General features: G+C 41.8%; 1 protein-coding gene across 1 annotated transcript in view; it reads left to right on the top strand.

Annotated features, from left to right (window-relative positions):
• The window catches only part of Tmc3 (transmembrane channel like 3), a 39124-nt gene that overhangs the window by 12134 nt on the left and 7618 nt on the right, over positions 1-19372 (top strand). The window contains exons 5-17 of the mRNA XM_015493177.2: positions 1777-1883; positions 2649-2747; positions 2840-2982; positions 4153-4300; positions 4926-4969; positions 7739-7886; positions 9484-9593; positions 12182-12260; positions 13219-13464; positions 14136-14264; positions 14780-14847; positions 16354-16482; positions 19121-19231. Coding sequence (XP_015348663.1) covers positions 1777-1883; positions 2649-2747; positions 2840-2982; positions 4153-4300; positions 4926-4969; positions 7739-7886; positions 9484-9593; positions 12182-12260; positions 13219-13464; positions 14136-14264; positions 14780-14847; positions 16354-16482; positions 19121-19231 — 1561 coding nt within the window. The remainder of the gene's footprint in view (positions 1-1776; positions 1884-2648; positions 2748-2839; positions 2983-4152; positions 4301-4925; positions 4970-7738; positions 7887-9483; positions 9594-12181; positions 12261-13218; positions 13465-14135; positions 14265-14779; positions 14848-16353; positions 16483-19120; positions 19232-19372) is intronic.

Below are 19372 nucleotides of genomic sequence, written 5' to 3'. Positions count from 1 at the left end.
TTTCTTTCTGCTTGGTGAAACTGTTGTGTTATTGAATTTTCCCCCTATATATTTATATTGCTCTTGTATAGTTGCAAAGTCTCCCTTGCAGGGGCGGGCAGCAGCTGTGCTCCTCCTCCAATTGGGGTGATCTGTCTATCACGCTGGCGGGTCGCTGGGCCTATTCTCCAGGTTGCAGGTCTGCCTACCTTGCAGGCGCAGGCAGTGGCTGTGCCCCTCCTTCAATTGGGGTGATCTTTCAACTAGGCCGGCGGGCCGCTGGGCCCCTTCTCCGGGACACGCGCTCTGCCTACCTTGTTGGCATCAGCTGGGCCCTTCCTCCAATTGGGGTGATGTGTCTACCACGCCGGCGGGCCGCTGGGCCCACTCTGCTGGTCGGTCGCAGGTCTGCTTACCTTGCAGGTGCGGGCGGCAGGTCTGCTCTGCCCCTCCTCCAATTGGGGTGATGTGTCCACCACGCTGGCGACCCGCTGGGCCTGCTCCGCCGGTCGGTCGCAGGTCTGCCTACCTTGAAGGCGTGGGCGGAGTAATTCCTTTATTTTAAAATTGTATTGTATATTTAAACATCCAATTGGAAATCATGAAAGAGTCAAAGTATCAGTGATGTGATCCCAGAATGGAGACCCATCTAATTTGTTTTAAATATTTATTTTTTTAGTTGTAATTGGACACAATACCTTCACTTATTTATTTTTATGTGGTGCTGAGGATTGAACCTAGGGCCCCGCATGTGCTAGGCAAGCGCTCTACCGATAAGCCACAACCCCAACCCCCCCATCTAATTTTAAGAGTGAGGAAATTATCAAGGAAGATACTGTTATATTTAATGGCATAGAAAAGAAATGTTATATATAGGGGCTGGGCTGTAGTTCAGTGGCAGAACACTTGCCTAGCAAGTGTGAGACACTGGATTCGATCTTCAGCACCACATAAAAATAAATATAATAAAGGTATTATGTCCATCTACAACTAAAAAAATATTTTTAAAAGAAATGTTATATATATAAAAATAAATCTAGGGCTGGGGTTGTGGCTCAGTGGTAGAGTGCTCACCTAGAATGGGTGAGGCCCTGGGTTCGATCCTCAGCACCACATAAAAATATATAAATAAAGGTATTGTGTCCAACTACAACTAAAAAAAAAAATATTTTTTAAAAATAAATAAATCTAAAGTTAGATTTAAAAATATGGAAAAATATTTTTAATGTTTAAATGGAATCAAGCAATTTCTTACTTTTTAATTTAAAGTGAGATATATTCGCAAAAAATTTTTACAAATTTGCAGAATGAAATTTTCAAAGAATTCCCATGAATCCTTCACTTGGTTTTCCCAATTGTAAACATCTAACAAATTGGTTTTTATTTTGAAATTTAGCCAAAAGGACCCTCAGAAAAATACTTGGAATTCTCCAAAGGACCTCAAATAGAAGAGAAATATATCAAATTCTCAAAAGATGCTCACACTTTTTAACATACATTTGTTATTTGTTATTGTAAATTTGATAGAGCATTTTAGATGAATATGTCATTAGGGAAATTATTATTTTTGGTAAACTAGGGATTTCTTTTTCTTCATATAAAACTAGTAGATATTCATGGTCATCTTGACCGATCTAAGTAACCATTTGGCGGAATGCTCTTATGTGCACAGTATAGCATTTTTTTTTTTTACTCTATACCCTGAGGATGTCAGGAAAAGTTAATGTTGCTTTATGACGATTTCTTGCACCATGAGGATTGAGCATAAAAGGACTATATTGTCTTACCTTTCTCTAGGTCATTTTGGATCAGGCGTGGCCTCCTATTTCATATTCTTGAGATGGTTATTTGGAATTAATATTGTGCTCACAATAATGACAGGTGCTTTTATTGTCGTCCCAGAGGTAAGAACTATTTCAGAAGAGAAAACAGTACCATTGTTTAAAAGGGGAATGTTACAACAGTATAAAATGACCTCTCTTATTACTCTTGTGGGAAGGATAATGCATGTGTGACAAATCTTTTCTATAAAGAGCAATACAGTTAAGCATTTCAGGCCTTGTTGGCCATTTAGTCTCTGTCACAATTACTCAAATCTACCAGGTAGAGCAAAAGCAGCCATAGACAACACATAAAATAATTAATGTGGCTGTGATCCCATAAAACCTTATTTATGCCAACTGAAAGTTTAATTTTATATAATTTTAATTTATCCCAAGATATTATTTTTCTTCTAATTTTTCCCCAACGACTCAAAAATGCAAAAACCATTCTTAGCTCTCAGGCTCTACAAAAGAAGTGACAGGCTGCCAGTTTGCCAACCTGTTAAAGTAAAACACATTATTCAACTTAATTTCATTCTAATAAAATAAATGGGGCCATTTCATTTCGTATGCAGTCCCAAAATCCCAGGGACCTCACTGATCCACCCACAAATACTACATCTAGTCCAGAGAGAGTGCACCCAGCAGGTACACAAAGAAAACAGCCAAAAAAAAACTAATCACCAATGATTAACTTTCCACTCTTGAATAAAGCAAAGAAAAACATCCCCATAAGAGCTCTTACATGTGACACCTCTACAGATTCATGGAAATCCATCCACCTCCCCCCTTTTCTCCGGTCCCCTCACCTGGAGGACCACATAACATCTCTTCCTCTCTCACCAGCTGATCGCAGGCCAGCCCTTTGGAAGCACAGCCAGCAAGAGCATCCCCCAGGAGCATGTTGCATCTGCCCAAGACCTGGATACCGTCTGGTCCCTGGGGGTGAGGTTGATGCTTGCCACACTCTTGTCTTGAGTAAGGCACTATTCTGAGACCTGGGGAATCAGAAATGACACAAAATATTTTCTTTGCAGGGCTACCTCCAGTACTCAGTTCTCTTCTATGGCTATTATGGCCGGGAGAGGAGGATCGGGAGAGCAGGCTACCGGCTGCCCTTGGCGTATTTCCTGGTGGGGATGGCAGTGTTTGCTTACAGCTTCATCATTCTTTTAAAAAAGTATGACTGCTCATTTCCCCAAGATTCACGTGAGGAATTATGATATGTGTGATCCTATTTAATCTTGTCAATAGCCCTGCTAATTTAGGGCATAAATGTACCAATTTTTACAGAGGAGGAGACCAGGACCAAGGAGGTATGCTCATTTTAACCAGTACTTTTTGAACACTTACAGCTTCGAGCTAGGTGTTGTGTTGAGACTGGAAAGACAAGGATCATACAGATTTACCAGTTTATGCAATTTTAGACAAGTAGATGCCTTAATAGAGATGAATAATATGATCCAGGTGACCAGAGATTACAGAAAGCAAAACATGCTCTGTTGGCTGTATGTTTGCCTGCACCTGATTATAGATTCTTATGGACCAGTTTATCTATGATGTGACACAGTTGGAATTTCAAGCTCATTCTTGACTGGAGGCACAAAGCAAAAGAAAGTGAACTGGCCAAGGGTTGGGAGTCCTGCACCACCCCCACTGGGAGCCCCACAGCAACTTGCTTCCCTCTCTACACTTCATCTGTAAAATGGGCAGTTTGGCTTGGAAAATCACCAGGTTTCCTTAAAGTTTAATATCCTATTAAGAAATTATGTTAAATTAAATTAAGACATTAGAGAAAAAAAATTTAAAATAAAAGGGAGAGATGCTGGGATTGTGGCTCTGTGGTAGAGGGCTTGCCTAGCATGTGTGAGGCACTGGGTTCTATCCTCAGCACCACATACAAAATAAATAAAAATAAAGGTATTGTATCCATCTACAACTAAAAATATTAAAAAAAAAAAAAAAGGAACACAGACTAACAGTTTCTGAACCTAGAGAAGAACTTGGTCCCCACCATCTTGTCTCACGTGCACTTCTTTCTAATTTGTGCTTCCAATCTGTGGCAAGTTACTAAAGTGCAGACAGAAGTGCTTGGGCCACCGCAGTGGTGGGACTCCTTGTCAAAAAGGACTCACACACTAATGTGTCAATGCACTTTTCAGAGTATTCAAAAAGGTTAGCTGAGGGCAGGAAGTCCACCAGGCACTTTGCCTAAGGAGTTACCTCAACCCAGATGAAGCAGCTTTTCTAATTCACGTAAAACTCCAAGTCAGTAAGTAGCAACAGCCCAGAGAGGAAGACCATAGTCTGAAGCTGTCCCCAAGTACCTGTTCTGATTCCTCTTTTGCAGGATGGCCAAAAACTCCCGCACAAGCCTTGCTAGTGCTTCCAATGAAAACTACACTTTCTGCTGGCGTGTGTTCTGCGCCTGGGATTACCTCATCGGAAACCCAGAGGCTGCGGAGAGCAAAACCGCTGCAGTCGTGAACAGCATCAGGGTGAGTGAAAACCTGTCCAGGCTGTCCTGCAGCTAGCGCATTGTCCGGACTCAGAGCGCGCCCCCTGCTGGAGAGTCGTGCCATGGCCTCAAACTTGCAATCCTCAATCAGGCACTGGGATTACAGGAGTGCGCTCCACTGCCTCTGGCTAGAGCATTTATTTATTTATTCATTTGTTTGTTTGTTTATATTTCATCCTTTAAAAATTTCAGTTGGTGTATTTTTCATAATTCACATAATGGATTATTACCATGACCCATAATATAATCTGTAAATGAAACAATATGTAGATGTTAGGGATATAAGCATTTATTTTTAACTTAGAAAAGGAGATCAAAAGCAGTCAAAAACCTGGGCCAGTAGAACCACTGCAACAACTCAATGGCACCCTATTTTGAGAAAAATGTATTTCGGTAATTCAGACTATCACAATCTTCCCGTCTCTAACCTTTCTTCCCAATTTCTAATTTCCTTTCAATTGATTATTAAACAATTTATATCTAATTCACTGATATCAATAGAATCTTACAAAAGAAAGTATTAAACATATGATTTAAAATACTGAATTTTTTTATAGTTAACAATAATGCTAAGCTCCTAATGCTATATGTATTCTTCCTTAAAGGAGGCTATCCTGGAAGAACAGGAAAAGAAGAAAAGCAAAAATCTGTAGGTATTAATATGTCCTGTGCTAAGAGTCAGAGATGCATTTTGTTTCAACTTAGTACAGAAATTTACTATATTATCTATATTTTATTTTCACAAGTCAAATAGGTCTTCTTTCTTTGTGATCTCGGTTCCCCTAGTACTGTGGTCTGTGGGAACCCCATACTTTCCTATAGCAGTATTTAAGAGTGCTTCCTCCTTCCTCAGAGCCTCAGGGTGAGAGATCTGAAGTTAACCAGCACCTACCTTTTTACTTAGATAATAAAACTCTTATATTTAATGCCAATTTCCAATTTGCTGAATGAAACAAATCTACAAAAACTGTTAGGACTAATTTTATTTAGAAACAAATCTCTGAAGCTCACAAGATACAAACAGCATCCTTTGTTTTCACAAGGCCTTCAAGGTGGTTTCTTCTATGTGAGGTTCTTCATAAGGACTTGAGAAGTATGTTGGCGAGGGAACAACACCATAACCAGAGAACAGATGCAAGACAAGGGTGTTCCCAGGAAGGGGCAAAGGGGCAGTGCTCTGTCTGCACTGAGATTGACGTGTGCATTCATTTGGTATCCTTACTGATTGGTTAGTCCTCATAATTAATTTGTGGAGAACCAAAGAAACACACCAGCCACAGGGATAATGGCAGGAAGCAAGGGGTGGTATTGGGAAAGGCTATGTGTAGGTGGTCTGAGGACATGGATTCTGGCCCTGCTCTTGACATTCACTCCCTGAACTTTCCTGGCCTGCAGCTTCTCTCCTGAAAAATGGAAGGATGGGACTCTAATAACACTTTTCAGAAGCTGGAGAGCTCCCACCCACATCAGAATCACCTGCAGTCACTGGAAATGATGACTCCTGTGGCCCAATCCCCAATTTACCAGATTAGAATCCCTGAGAATAGAGCACTGAATATATATCTTTAGCAGATCTCACAACATGATTTAAAGGGTTCCTCAAATTTGAAAATTGTAGTTATCTTAAGTTCATTCCAGATCATTGAAGTCATTATTAAAACAAGCAAAGGAACTAAGGAGAAACCTTTCCTCATCTCTCTTCTACAAAAAAAAAAAAATGGTAGCCATTCTGGGATATACAGCATGCTGTAACAGGACCCAGAAGAAGAGGGTAGAGAAAAGGGAAAACTAACATTTAATTGGCTACTTCCTTCTTCCCCACATGCATTTTCTAGTGTAGTCCCTGAAAAGGTCACCAGGTACTGGAAGGGAAAATCAATTGCAGGAACTGCCCCAGGGCCATATTTCACCACATGGGCAGCATGACCCTAGAAGTGATGAGGTGTGGTCTAGAGACTGGAGGGAATAAAGAAGCACTGGGATTGCCTCCGTGGACCTAACTCTCTCAGGGATTTCTGTCTCCAGTGCTCTGTGATTTTTTGATCTTACTCCTCTGCCACCAGAGTTGGTAATAATATCATAGTATGCCATGTTTTTATTTTTTACCTGGAAAGGTGACATTTATCACTGCAATTTGGTAATGAGTTCCTTCATTCTGCTGATGAAGGGCCAGGACACCTATAGAAGAGGGTGTCTTGACCTGTCCAAGGTCCCCCGCTGGTGCAACTTCACAGAGGAGATGATGCCATTCTTTTGTATACCTTCAATTCCTCTTGACCACATCTCTTTCTCCTGTCCCTATCCCCAGGTAGAGCTTTACAGGATGCTGCTGGCCATATGCATGCTCCCCTTGCTTCTCCCTACTGCTTGCTGCCCTGAGGTCCTCTGAGGAGTACCCACAAGGTCCCAGTCAACACTCATACAGCCATAGGCTGGAAGCAGTGCTGACCATAGGGAATGGGATAAATGCTTCTCTCTTTCCCTCTGGGTGGACTGTTTGGGAGGCATTCTGTAGGTCCCTAAGGAGGTCCTGCAGTTGCCTCCAACTGGCCAACTCTACTACACATCCTTGTGTTAATGGCTTTTTTGTCCCACTTTCTGGTGTCTCCTCCCAAATTAACATGTACAAACAGGCCTCTGCCTGGGGTTCTGCTACCAGGGGAACCAGGTTGAAATTGGTCCCAAAGTTGACAGATTACCTTAAAAATAGGCCAACCAGAGCCAGTAAGTCAGTTGTCCCCCATTGTGACAAAAAGTAGATGGGTATCAGTTATACTAAATTCCAGAATCACTGTTGATTCTGAAATCTCCCACACTATAAGAGACTTGTGACAGTGAGAGCTAACGAGGAGAGAGATGAGTCCCATGTCGCATCTCAGAGTCATTTAGTTGCTTCTTTATTTGCTCACTCATCTATCAGATATTTATCGTATGCTTAGATGTGCTTAGGCTTATTCTAAGAGCTGAGGATATAGGAACAAAAACACTAAAAAGTCTGGGAGCTTACATTACAGAAGAGAAAGACAGCTCATAAGGCCCCAGGAAGGTATGCGGTGCAATGTCAGATTTGTCATATGGTGTGACAGAAATCATCTCTCCCTTCCTCTGCAGAACACATTTATTTCAATTTCTAAAACATGAATGTGCAAACCAAAGGGCTCCAAGTTTAAGTAGCAGAGATTGTTTTGAAAGCCAAATATTCGGATTCTAAAACCAGTGTCATTTGTTCATGTGTTTTAAGCCCCAAAATTCTGGCTGGTTAAATTTATAACTCATTGTTGATCTCATAGAAAATGAGGCATTTGAGGTGAGGGGAAGTGATAGTTCCTCAAGGTGGAGGACCCTCTCAGCAGGGAATGTGATTCTTGTCAGTGCATCATGGTGGTCTGATGGTCATGGTGCCTGCTTCTCTCCATAGGGCAGTGACCATCTGCCTGAGGATCATCGCAAACATCCTGGTTCTTCTCTCACTGGCTGGGAGCATTTATCTCATCTACTTTGTGGTGGACCGGTCCCAGAAGCTGGAGCAATCAAAGAAAGAACTGACCCTTTGGGAAAAGAATGAGGTACTCAGTGCCTGTTAGTTACCTGCATTCTGTCTTCAAAGTAGCTGCTCTTCTGCTTCATTAGTGGATTACGTAGAACTACCTCTAGGGAATAATTCCAGTCTTGTCCTAGAGCATGGACCTCAAGGGCTTTGAGCCATTGAGTGGCAACGTCAAGCCTTGGATAAATAATTTTATTGGTCTCCATAGAGGAAGATTTTGATTCAAAAGAACCTTCAAGTGTTTGCTCAGATCTTTACCTTTAAATCTATAGGTTTCTGCATACATACATACACATACACATACACATACACACTGGGAATTGAACCCACTGGCACTTAATCACTGAGTCACATCCCCAGCCCTTTTTATTTTTTATTTTGAGACAGGGTCTTGCTAAGTTGCCTAGGGCCTTACTAAGTTACTGAGGCTGGCTTTGAACTTGTTCCTGCTTTAGGCTCCAGAACCACTGGGATTAAAGGCTCGCATTACCATACCCACACCCAGCTGCTCTTCTCACTTCTGTTCTTTCACATCTGAGTTTCAGAGGTTGCGCCACCTGCAGGCTTGCCTTGTATTCTAGTGTATGTGTCAAAATTGGCCTGGTGCATGCTGTTGAATACTTAGGTAGTTTCTATATTTCTTAATTACAAACAACACTCCTAGAACCGGCTCCACATAAATGGCTTGTATATTGAACAGTTTTCCCCCACTGTGTAAATATTGCCATAAAAGGAAAATTACCAAATAGAAGGTTATGGACAATTTTACAATTCTTAATATTGGTTGGTTATGAGACTGTTCTAAAAGGTTGACTCACTTTACCTGTAAAGATTTGAAAGGCAGAAATACCACATCAAAAAAAAATTTAAAAGAAACTTTCAGACCACTTCTATGAAAAAAAATTATCACCATTTAAAAAGCAAAGTGTATAAGCTGTAAGATGATCATCAGTTTACCCCACATATATCTATCCATGTACAATAATATATCAAAATCTAAGACTACACTAGGTACCTATCTCTTTGTACTTTATATCAATAAGTAGGTTATGTAAATGTGTGTATTTTTTACAGATAGATGGATATATTTTTAAAAGATATATTCAGAAATTATGTCTTATTTTAGCTCAAACTCTTGTACACCAGCTAAAATGCCTCTTTCTTTTGCTATAAGTACAGAGAAACAAGAGCCAGGCATAATTCTTTGGGTAATTAATCTTCCATGAACAGGAAGAATATTAAATTACCTCTCTGCCTTCCTTTTTCTATTCGTAATAATCACAGTTATTTCCATCTTCCATCCCAGGTCGGGGAAGTAAGTATAAATGAGATGAGATGGTAATTGAAAAATGTGGTAGAAATGCTAGTGAATCCTCAATGGCCCATAGGAGTGTCCTTGGAATACTAAAGGAATGTTCCTAAAAAGAATAAACCCATGATAAAATAACAGTGGTCTTTCAAAAAAAGATAATTAGCAGAGATTTGGAGAGATTAGTAACTGCATGACCCCGAGGATACCCACATTCCAAATATTAGATTAAGAGACCAAATGGAGGTAAGTGAGGTAGGTTGGGGGACCCTGGGAATGCAGGGTCTCACACATGCTCTCTTGGCAGGTGAGTGTGGTGGTCTCTCTGGTCACCATGTTGGCACCATCTGTCTTTGACCTCATTGCTGCCTTGGAAATGTACCACCCTCGGACCACGCTGCGCTTCCAGTTGGCAAGGTATGGCAGCCCTGGCAGGCTGTGCCACATTGTGGCTGACCCACCTGGCCACTGCAGTGGGAGCATGAGTCCCTTGTGAGCCAGAGCTTGCTTATTTTCCCCATCTTAGCCCAGAACTTTAACAGGGTACAATAGGAGAGAAAAGTGAAGACGCAGGGGAAGAGGAGGGACAGGAAGGAGAACCAGGATGACAAGGACTGAAGGAACAGATTAAAATGTAATGAAGAAAAGAGAGCAGAGGAAAAGGAGAACAAGGAGAGGGGAGGAAAGAGGGATGAGGAGAGGGAGAAATAGGCAGAATAAGCTGAGAAGAAAAAGGAGTAGGATGATGGGATGTGTGTCGGGTTTTCCTCATTGTTGAACTGCCCCCAGGGTCTGACTACGAGTGGCGGAAGAGACCCAGGTTGTTTTTCCAGGTGTAAAAGGAAGATTTGAGCTTTGCTAATAATTTCCCAAAAGCACAGACTCAAAGAGATTCTTCTGGATTTGCCTGGAAGATTCTAGGGCTGTGCCGGGATAATCCATGGCCATAAGAACAGGTAGCAGCTGGTGTATCCAAGGGAGCTTCCTTGGACATCCCCCTTGGGAGTCAGAACAAACGGGTTCATTTCTAGCATGACTTCACCATTGCTTTCTTAAAAAATCTACTTCTCTTCCCTGGAGCATGGTCTCCTCATTCATAAATTAAGCCCGTATGTGCAGGTGAGGAAAGATGAACATGGTGAGGGAGGCAGTCAGAGCCCTGCTTTCTTGCTCCCACCTGCACCCCTACCAGTTTCACCCAGTTTTCTCCTGTAACACCTAATAACATTCTCCACAACTAATTTTCACAAACCACTTTGGAAAGATTTGCTCCCATTCAGGAGTTGGCAAACACCTGGAAAGGATGTTATAGTAAATATTTTAGATTTTAGATATCTCTGTCACAACACTAAGCTCTAAGGTTGTAGCAAGAAAGTGGCCACAGAAACGATATGCAAATGAAAGGGTGAAGCTGTGTTCCAGCACAGTTCACAAAAATAGGGAAGGGTAAGGTTTGATTTGAAGGCCATCACTTGCTGACCCCATGATATACAACTGTCATTTTAAAGGTGAAAAACAAACAAACAAACAAAAACTGACTAGAAAGAACAAAGGACTTGCCTGAGCCTCACCTCTCAGGGTAGCTCTGCTGGAGAATGAGACTTTTAGTTCCCTGGCTCCTAACCTGGTTCTTTCTGCTCCATTCAGCACCTCTTAGACCTGAACAAGAGAAGTGTGTTCCTCAGCTCCTTCCTCACTAGCAGGCATTGGGGAGAATCAATTCCATTATTGCATTTGGTCTAACAGCAATCCTATTATACAGATTGGCCTCGTTATTCATGTTCAAAACCAGAGAAACAGAGACATTGGAAGACTTGCCCCAGACAAATCAGGGCTAATTTTGATAATAACAGCAAGACATATTATTTTAGTTCCATTAACTCACCAGCAGACCATGTTACCTTTCATCCATGGCATAGTGAAAACCAGAGCCATGGGATGCCAAGACTGAGGAGGTGGGATTCATTCCACACTTCCTTCAGACAACTCTTACTATATGTACTCTGAGGGGCTATTTCCTGCATGAGGAAATATAAGTGCTGAATTAAAAAGGTCCTGGCACTGAACCAAAAGAAGTCCCTTCACAATTCAGAGAGAAAGCCTTGGATATAGCATGGTTTTCCCCTTGTGATACCTCTGCCCACACATGGGTGGTCACCTCTACCTTGAGGAGGTAAAGAAAGTCTGTGGGGATGGTCGACTCAGGGTTCAATTTGGTCCTGGTTTCTGTTTTCTCAAGATAAAGCTGTTTTCCCCGTAACTGACATTGATTTCATGATTCTCCATGTGCTAAGAAACACCCCATCTCATTTCTCCATATAGATTTCCCATAAGAAATCAAAGCTGCATCCTGGGCTATTCCATGATAGGCTTCCCCAACTTTTCAACTCTGAACAAACTGACATCAAGTCTTTGGTCCTTGGCTGATGGAGACTGTTGCTGGAAGATTCCATTCACTTCCGGTGGTCCACATGGTACAGCTGTATCTGAAGCCCATTGTGTTTCTAAGGGGAGCACAGAGATTCAGAGATTGCATCTGATTCTTTCTAACCTGATCAGACTGAATAGTTACTCAGCCTCTCCATGTTTTAGTTGACTTGTGTCTTAAGTGAGTTCATCTGGCTGTGAACTTCATAGAGCTGTATGAGGATCATATGAGATAGTACATGGGAAGAACCTTTATAAACCAGAAAACATGGCACAGAGACATGTATTTTATACTACCCTTTAGTACCCCACTTCCTAAATACACACACCCACTACACTAGTGTTCCTAAAATGCTGATCCAAGGATGGGCTACAGTGGAAATCATCTGGAAAGAGTAAATGTAAGACATGGAGACCCCACACAGAGCTACTGAAGCAAGGTAGATTCTGGAATTCTGTATTTGAATAACCTCAAGGTGATTTAAAAGACAGAAGCATGACAGCCATTGTCTTAGAATATCCCCAGTAGTCTAGAACTATTGGGTAGGTCTACCCATGGACTTGTTTGTTGCTTTCAGGGTCCTTGTGCTGTATTTGGGAAATCTCTACAGTTTGATCATTGCCCTCCTGGACAAAGTAAACAGCATGAGCATTGAGGTGAGTGCCCAGATGGGGATAAACGCCTGCTCCATCATCACCCTCCCCACTCCACCTCGTCTCCCTACACCTGGGTCATTATCATAATTGTCAGCATCACTGCTTATACTTGCATTTCATATATCACATCCAAACTCAACTCAGCTGTGGTCTTCTCAAGATGAGGATAGAAAAATTATTCCCATTTCCCAAATAAAGAAACTGAGGCTGGGATTCATGGCTAGTGAGGAACAGTGATTGCAGCTTTTGATTCCATATCTCTCTGTGCCCCATATCCTTGAATCTAATCAGGAGAAGCTGTCCGCAGCTATTACAAAGGATCCCAGAAAGAACAGCAGGCCAAGAGGCTCATTCTGATAATTTGCAGAGAATAATCATCTCATGGCAAACAGTTCTCAGTGAGACTCACCAGCCTAGCCCAGGGGGTCAACTTTCCCTTTCCAACCTGAGGACTGAGGACCCCTGAGTGGTGGGGGGAGGGGATGTCTGGGAGGAGGAAGAGCTTTCTGAGGGTTGTTTGTCCAGAATACATCATACTAGCATCAGATCTCAAAGCTTGTAGGCAGAAGAAACCACAGAGTGTCATTTTTTCCACATCAGGGTTTTGAGGTTACGTAGACCTAGGTCCTTACCTGCTGCTTGCAATGTGAGCTTGAGCAATTACCTTCTAGTCATAAACCTGGGGTGATAATTTTTACCTGAAGAAGAGACACCATGTGCTATGGAGCAGGCAGGACACCAGGGACCAACAAGCACTATCCATTACATCTCTGTGTCCCATGATTGGGGCCAACTCTATTCAAGTGGGATGAGAAGAAGAGAGAGAGAATGTAATTATTCCCAGGTAATCCAATGATAACTTTGGTGTGGTGTCCATTGTGGATTCTTATTTATAAACAGGTGCTCAGTCTTTTTTTCTTTCTTCCCTTTCCTCCCTTTCTTCCCTTTCTCTCCACAGGAGACTAACACCAAAAATAACAAAAGTCATTGGATAGATTCTGCCACCTTCTTCGCCACCAAGGCAGCCCCTGAAGAAGGGAAATGGTCCACACCTTGGTCTGGAGTGGGGTTCAGAACAAACAGCACATGGGTCTTGGAAGATACCAGTATTCCAACTTACACCATGCCACTCACCAAGGCCAACAAGACTACGCTCCACACTCTGAGCCTGCAAGGCCAGTGCTGGGAAACATATGTTGGCCAGGTGCTTCCCTTTGTCCCTTACAAAGTCATTTTGCCTCCAATCTAGCAACTCTTGGAGGCATTATTGCACCTATTTTCCAGAAAAGGAAAGTAAAATTCAGTGAGATTTATGCTTCTCAAGGTCTAAGCATTAATAATTATAATTAGTGCACAGATTTGTGCAGTAGTAACTATGTTCTGGGTAATGTCATTATAAGAGTTTTACTGTTATCACCCTTTATAGGCACAGATGAGGCCCAAGGACCCAGTAAACAGCAGGATAAAGACTTGAACCCAGACATCTGCTCCAAAATCTGTGTCCTCAACCATTTTGCCTGTCATCTTTGATATTTAACCTTGTACAGAGCATCTCAATACTGCATTATTATCCCATGGAAATGAGTTTCCTGTGACTCAGAACCATAGAACTCAGATTCTTTCCTAGTTTTCTGTAACTCTGGCTGTATATGTTAGAATCCAAATTCAAATTAACAAATATTTATTAAGCATCTATTATGTGCCAGAAGCCGCCCCCTCTACCCACTGCACCCAATAGAGATGCAAAAATGAAGGTGCCCCTGGAGGGCCCACTGGCTGCTCCAGGACAGAGACGAGAACATTGTGGAGGAAGAGAGGGCTGTGGGGGTGGGGGACATGGTGGCAATTGAGACTCTCTCCTACCCCATGTTGCAGGAGATGCTGAAGCTGTCCATCATTGATATGCTCTTTACAGTGGCAAGCATCCTGCTCATAGACTTCTTCCGAGGACTTTTTGTTCGCTACTTAAGTGATTACTGGTGTTGGGACCTGGAAAGCAAGTTTGTAAGTAAAATGCTGTGTCCTTGGGGAAGTTTCTATGGCTAAATGCATCTTTTCCTGATGCCAGGACATGAGAAATAGCCAGGAATGGCTGAAAGGACATATCAGGGAAAATACACGATGGAAGATGGGAGCGGTCTGAGTTACACCCTGCATCTTAAATTTCCCATTTGCTGAGTGACCACACAGGCAAGACTCTCTAGTGTCTATCAGAGCAAAGAACTGGATTATAAAAGGACTTTGCAATGTTCCTTTTTATTATTATTATTAGAGATTGAACCCAGAAGCACTTAACCACTGAGTCACATCTCCAACACTTTATTTATTTGTTTGTTTGTTTATTATTTTGAGACAGGGTCACACTAAGTTGCTTAGGGCCTCATTAAGTTGCTGAGGTTGGCCTTAAACTTGTGATCCTCTTGCCTCAGCCTCCCAAGTTTCTGGGATTACAGGTATGCACCACCATGTCTGGCATCCAACTTTTATTTTTAATATGGAAATTTTTTTTTCTCTTCTAGCCTGAATATGGGGAATTCAAAATAGCCGAGAATGTGCTACACTTAGTCTACAACCAAGGAATGATTTGGTAGGCATTAAAGCTTCTTGTCTTTGCTCATATGATTTTGATTCATTTGGATAGGTCATGACCAGAAAAAAATCAGTGATAGTGTCTTGCAAGGGAAATATACCACACATGTAATAATTTCATTAATGGTTTTATAGGGCTTTGTGATAAGGAATGATGAAGGGAATAGTCTGATTCTAAGCTGCTATTGATTACAACAACAACAAAATTTGCATAGGAATCAATAGAATAAGTTGCTGAGCAGGACTGGGGGAGGCCAGTGGGAGGGGCTGCTTCTGCCCAGCGAGGGCTTCAAGAGTGCTGGTGCTCACAACTGGAAAACCTGGGGTCAGTCCTATCCTCAGCTTCCCCTCTGCTCCTGGTTTTCACTTTGATAGGAGCAGAGCCAAACTACAGATTAACAGACCCACCTCAGAGGAGAGGCAGAAGATGAAGGTTGGAAGTCTGTTCATCCAAGCACCTCCCAGGCAAGGCAGCCCTGCTCTTACAGACACTGTCAACCCACAGGGGTCATCCAATGCACAAGAATGTGTGTTGGGGTGCAGGGAGAGCCCTGTAAATTATCCCACATCCTGATTTTACCTATTGGACCACAAACAGTGCTATTTGTTCACATGCAAATGAAGAAAAAGAACCTTGGATTTTTCACACATGCACAATATTGCTTCAAAATCATTCACTAAAATGTCTGGGGAATTGAGAGCCATGAGGTAATATTCCTACAGTCAAATGCTGTGTTCTTATAGTCCACTATATTTTGAAAAATGTCTTCACAAATACAGTACATGTAACGTGTACTCAGTATTGCTAGATATCAGGCATTTTTTAAAAGTAAATGATTTAATTTTTATTGTAACCGTGTGATTTAATGGGCCATCATTGTCTGCCTGTTAAAGATGAGACTGAGGCACAAGGAAGCCACGTATCTTTCTTAACGTCAGACAGAATGACATTTCTGCCTGCCACAAGAAATCAAACATTTAAGTCTTTTATTATTAAACATACCCTTTTACCTATACTTATTTTCCTACTAGTAAAATTGCTTTGCATATTTACCCTTCCTTTTGTAATTACAAAAGAGTAGATGTACTAAAATGTGTCAGGATGTTCTTCAAAAGTCGGCGCTCAACCTATATGATTAAAATGGAAACTCAGTAGTTCATTAACATCATCTTCACTGTAGACAGGAAAAATCTGAGATTACCCCAGGGTATAGGTATCCAGCATTCCCTGTCCCAGGAGGGCCGCGCCAGTGTTCAGACACAAATAGTGGTGCAAAAGGATATATCAAAAATAGGATCACCAACCATCTGCAGGGACTTATCTTTTCTCTAGAATGTGGAGGTTGGGTTCTCAGATCTTCAGAGGTCTTCCCCAATGCTTTAAGCATAGGGTGTAAACCCCAAAGTCTCTGAACCACTTTCCTCTCTGGGGCTTCCAGACCACAGACCTGTAAGATGCACTGGAAAAATAATGTACACAAACTGACTTTCTTCATGGTTCTAGGATGGGAGCCTTCTTCTCCCCATGTCTCCCAGCATTCAATGTTCTCAAGCTCATTGGGCTCATGTATCTGAGGAGCTGGGCTGTGCTGACTTGTAATGTGCCCCACCAGCAGGTATTCCGAGCCTCCAGGTCAGTAAGTACAAGATCTGCCTTGGCAGAGAATATACATGATCCGTGATGCTGTGCCCAGCAAGGGTCTCCCCACTTTTTACTTGTCAAAATTCTGCCTCTGTTCTTTCTTTATTTTCTTCATGGAGCCATTTCCTGTGCCTCACCCTCAGAACTGTTTGTTATTCCTCTGTACCTCATGATACATTGTGTTAGTCAACTTTTCACCACTGTGACCAAAATACCCAACAAGGACCACTTAGAGGAAGAAAAGTTTAATTTGGCTCACAGTTTCAGATATTCAGTACACGGTGGGTTAACAACATTGCTCTGAGCCCAAGATGAGGCAGAACATCATGGTAGAAAGGCACAGAGAAGGGAAGCTGTCCATTCATGGCAGCCAGGAAGCAGAGAGAGAAGAGAAAGATGCTTCAAAGACCCAGTGACCCACCTCCTCCAGCCACACCCCAACTACTTACAAACCACTCAGTCAGTCCATTCAAACTAGGATGTACTGATGAGGTTAAAGCTCTCATAATCCAATCATTTAGCCTCTGAATATTCCTGCATTAACACAGGAATTTTTTGGGGGGGTGGTAATATCTCATATCCAAACCATAACATACATTTTTAAAAACTTAACTGAGGATTGATAATCATTTAGGGAAAGAATGCACAAATCATCAATTTTTATATTGATGAATTTTCACAAGCTGAACATAAATATGTGATAAGCACCTAAATCAAAATACAGAATATGAATGATGCTCAGAACACCCCCAGTTATATTCCATTCCAATAACCCCTGGCCTCTAATGGCATGGTTGGGTTTGCCTAGCTTTTTACTTCATGTAAATGGAACCACATATTGGATGGGCTCCTTCATGTTCAGCTTCTTTCACTCAACATTGTGTTGGTAAGGGTCACTTACTGAGGAAATATATCCCTATTTCTCTATCCATACTACTACCAATACACATGTATGTTTCCAGCTGTTACCTATAGATGAATATTGAATATTCTTGAATATTCTTATGTCTTTTCTTGGGGATATGCTCAACAGTGCAATTGCCAGGTTGTAGGGCATGCAGATGTTCACTTTTAGTAGAGAGCACCAGAAAGTTTTCTTGAGTGGCCACCACCATTCTATACTTCTGCCAGCACTATGTGGAAGTTCCAGTTGTTCAACAACCTTGTCAATACATGTTATTTTTCTGCTTCTCATTTTAGCCATGTTAGTGAATTCATAACACATTTTGAATACCAGATTATAGTGCAGCTATGTTACTTTGACATTAATAGTTTGTGTAGGGGGGTGTATCTACATTAGTGATTTTCAAAATGTTTAACTATGGTGTGCATGGCAATGTGTTTACAGTTTATGTGGTGAACAGTACACATATATGCTTACATTCAGATATATGTTTTAATATATTTACAAAAATTTGTTTCGTATGTGTGTCCACGTTTTCTCTGTGTAGTGGGGGTAGAAAGAGAGACATTTTCGTAAATTAACATTCACCTTCTTAGTCCATTTTGTGCTGTTATAACAGAATACCTGAGGCCAGGTAATTTATAATGAACAAATTTATTGACCCACAGTTCTGGAGACTGGGAAGTCCAGGGTCAAAGCACCAGCAGGTTTGGTGAGTGGTGAGAACCAGGGAGCTGAGTTAAGGCACCTTAAATGCTGCATTCTGCAGAATGAAGAACAATATTCCTTATATGGTAGAGGAGAGGAAGAACACAAAAAATTAAAGGGGACTGAGCTTACTTTTTTATATCTATATTAATCCCACCCATAAAAGTGGCATCCTCAAGACTCAAGTCACTTCCCAAAGGTCCCACTTCCTAACACTGCCACAAGGAAAACCAAATTTCAATATGAGTTTTGGAGAGAACAAACACTTAAACCCTAACAGCATAGTACTACATCCTGTACACTATGATCAAGACTCATCGTTTAGAAACAGATGAAGAGTGCTAGCTGAGGGTCACTAGATGGACTGATCAAGTTCTCTTTTCAGAATTATGTGTGGGGCCTTGCACATCCAGTAGGTTTCAGGTACCCTCAGGGGTGGCCTGGGTGGTCAAGCTCGCTGATAGCAGCTCAGGGCTCAGAGACCAGGGACCAGAGCTCAATCAGGCAGAACATTTACCCTAAACAGCCAGAAGCAGACAGGTAAAGATGTTGAGTATCAGTCCATTCCAAGTGAGAGAGTCAAGGGTCAAAACAAAAGAACCAAACCATTCTGGAACATAAGAGACACAGTTCAAAGGTGAGAGTATGAGAGGGAAGCATTAGGTAAGGCCCCAGTGGATAGACAGTGGTTCCAAGATTCTTCCATAAATTGAGCTTACTGGGTAAGAGCCATGGGTACATAAGTGGGCTCATTGTCCTCATGGTTTGTGACGGACGTGTGCTCTTCCAGTGTTTATTAGATGAACAGACTGGGCTGGCAGGTCTGTAAGGTTCCTTTTAGTACTGATTTCCAGTTTTCTGAGTTGTATGTGGCCCTAGGGCCTGCTCCTTCCTAGGTAGCTCTGATGAAACATCTTCCTGTCTGCAAAAAGTTGGGGGTGACAGTTTCTGTGTCAGTTCTTATATGCATCATCACTATGGAATGAACTCAATCCAGTGCATTTGGATTCTTGGCAGATCCAATAACTTCTATTTGGCAATGCTCCTGTTCATGCTATTCCTATGTATGCTGCCAACCATTTTTGCTATTGTCCGATACAAGCCATCTCTAAACTGCGGGCCATTCAGGTAAGTTATTTTAGTTCTTTTGACTATTCCTGGAGCCACTTTGAGCTATAGGGAAATTGAGTCACAGTGAATCACATTTTTCTCTTGGCTCACAGAATAGGCAGACAGAACAGAAGGAGCTCAAATCTGCATCATTTGAAG

The sequence above is a fragment of the Marmota marmota genome, unplaced genomic scaffold (assembly GCF_001458135.2).
Source record: "Marmota marmota marmota unplaced genomic scaffold, marMar, whole genome shotgun sequence".
Lineage (NCBI taxonomy): Eukaryota > Metazoa > Chordata > Mammalia > Rodentia > Sciuridae > Marmota > Marmota marmota.
Note: the sequence above shows the minus strand (reverse complement) of the source record. Positions and strands in the feature narration are given on the sequence as shown.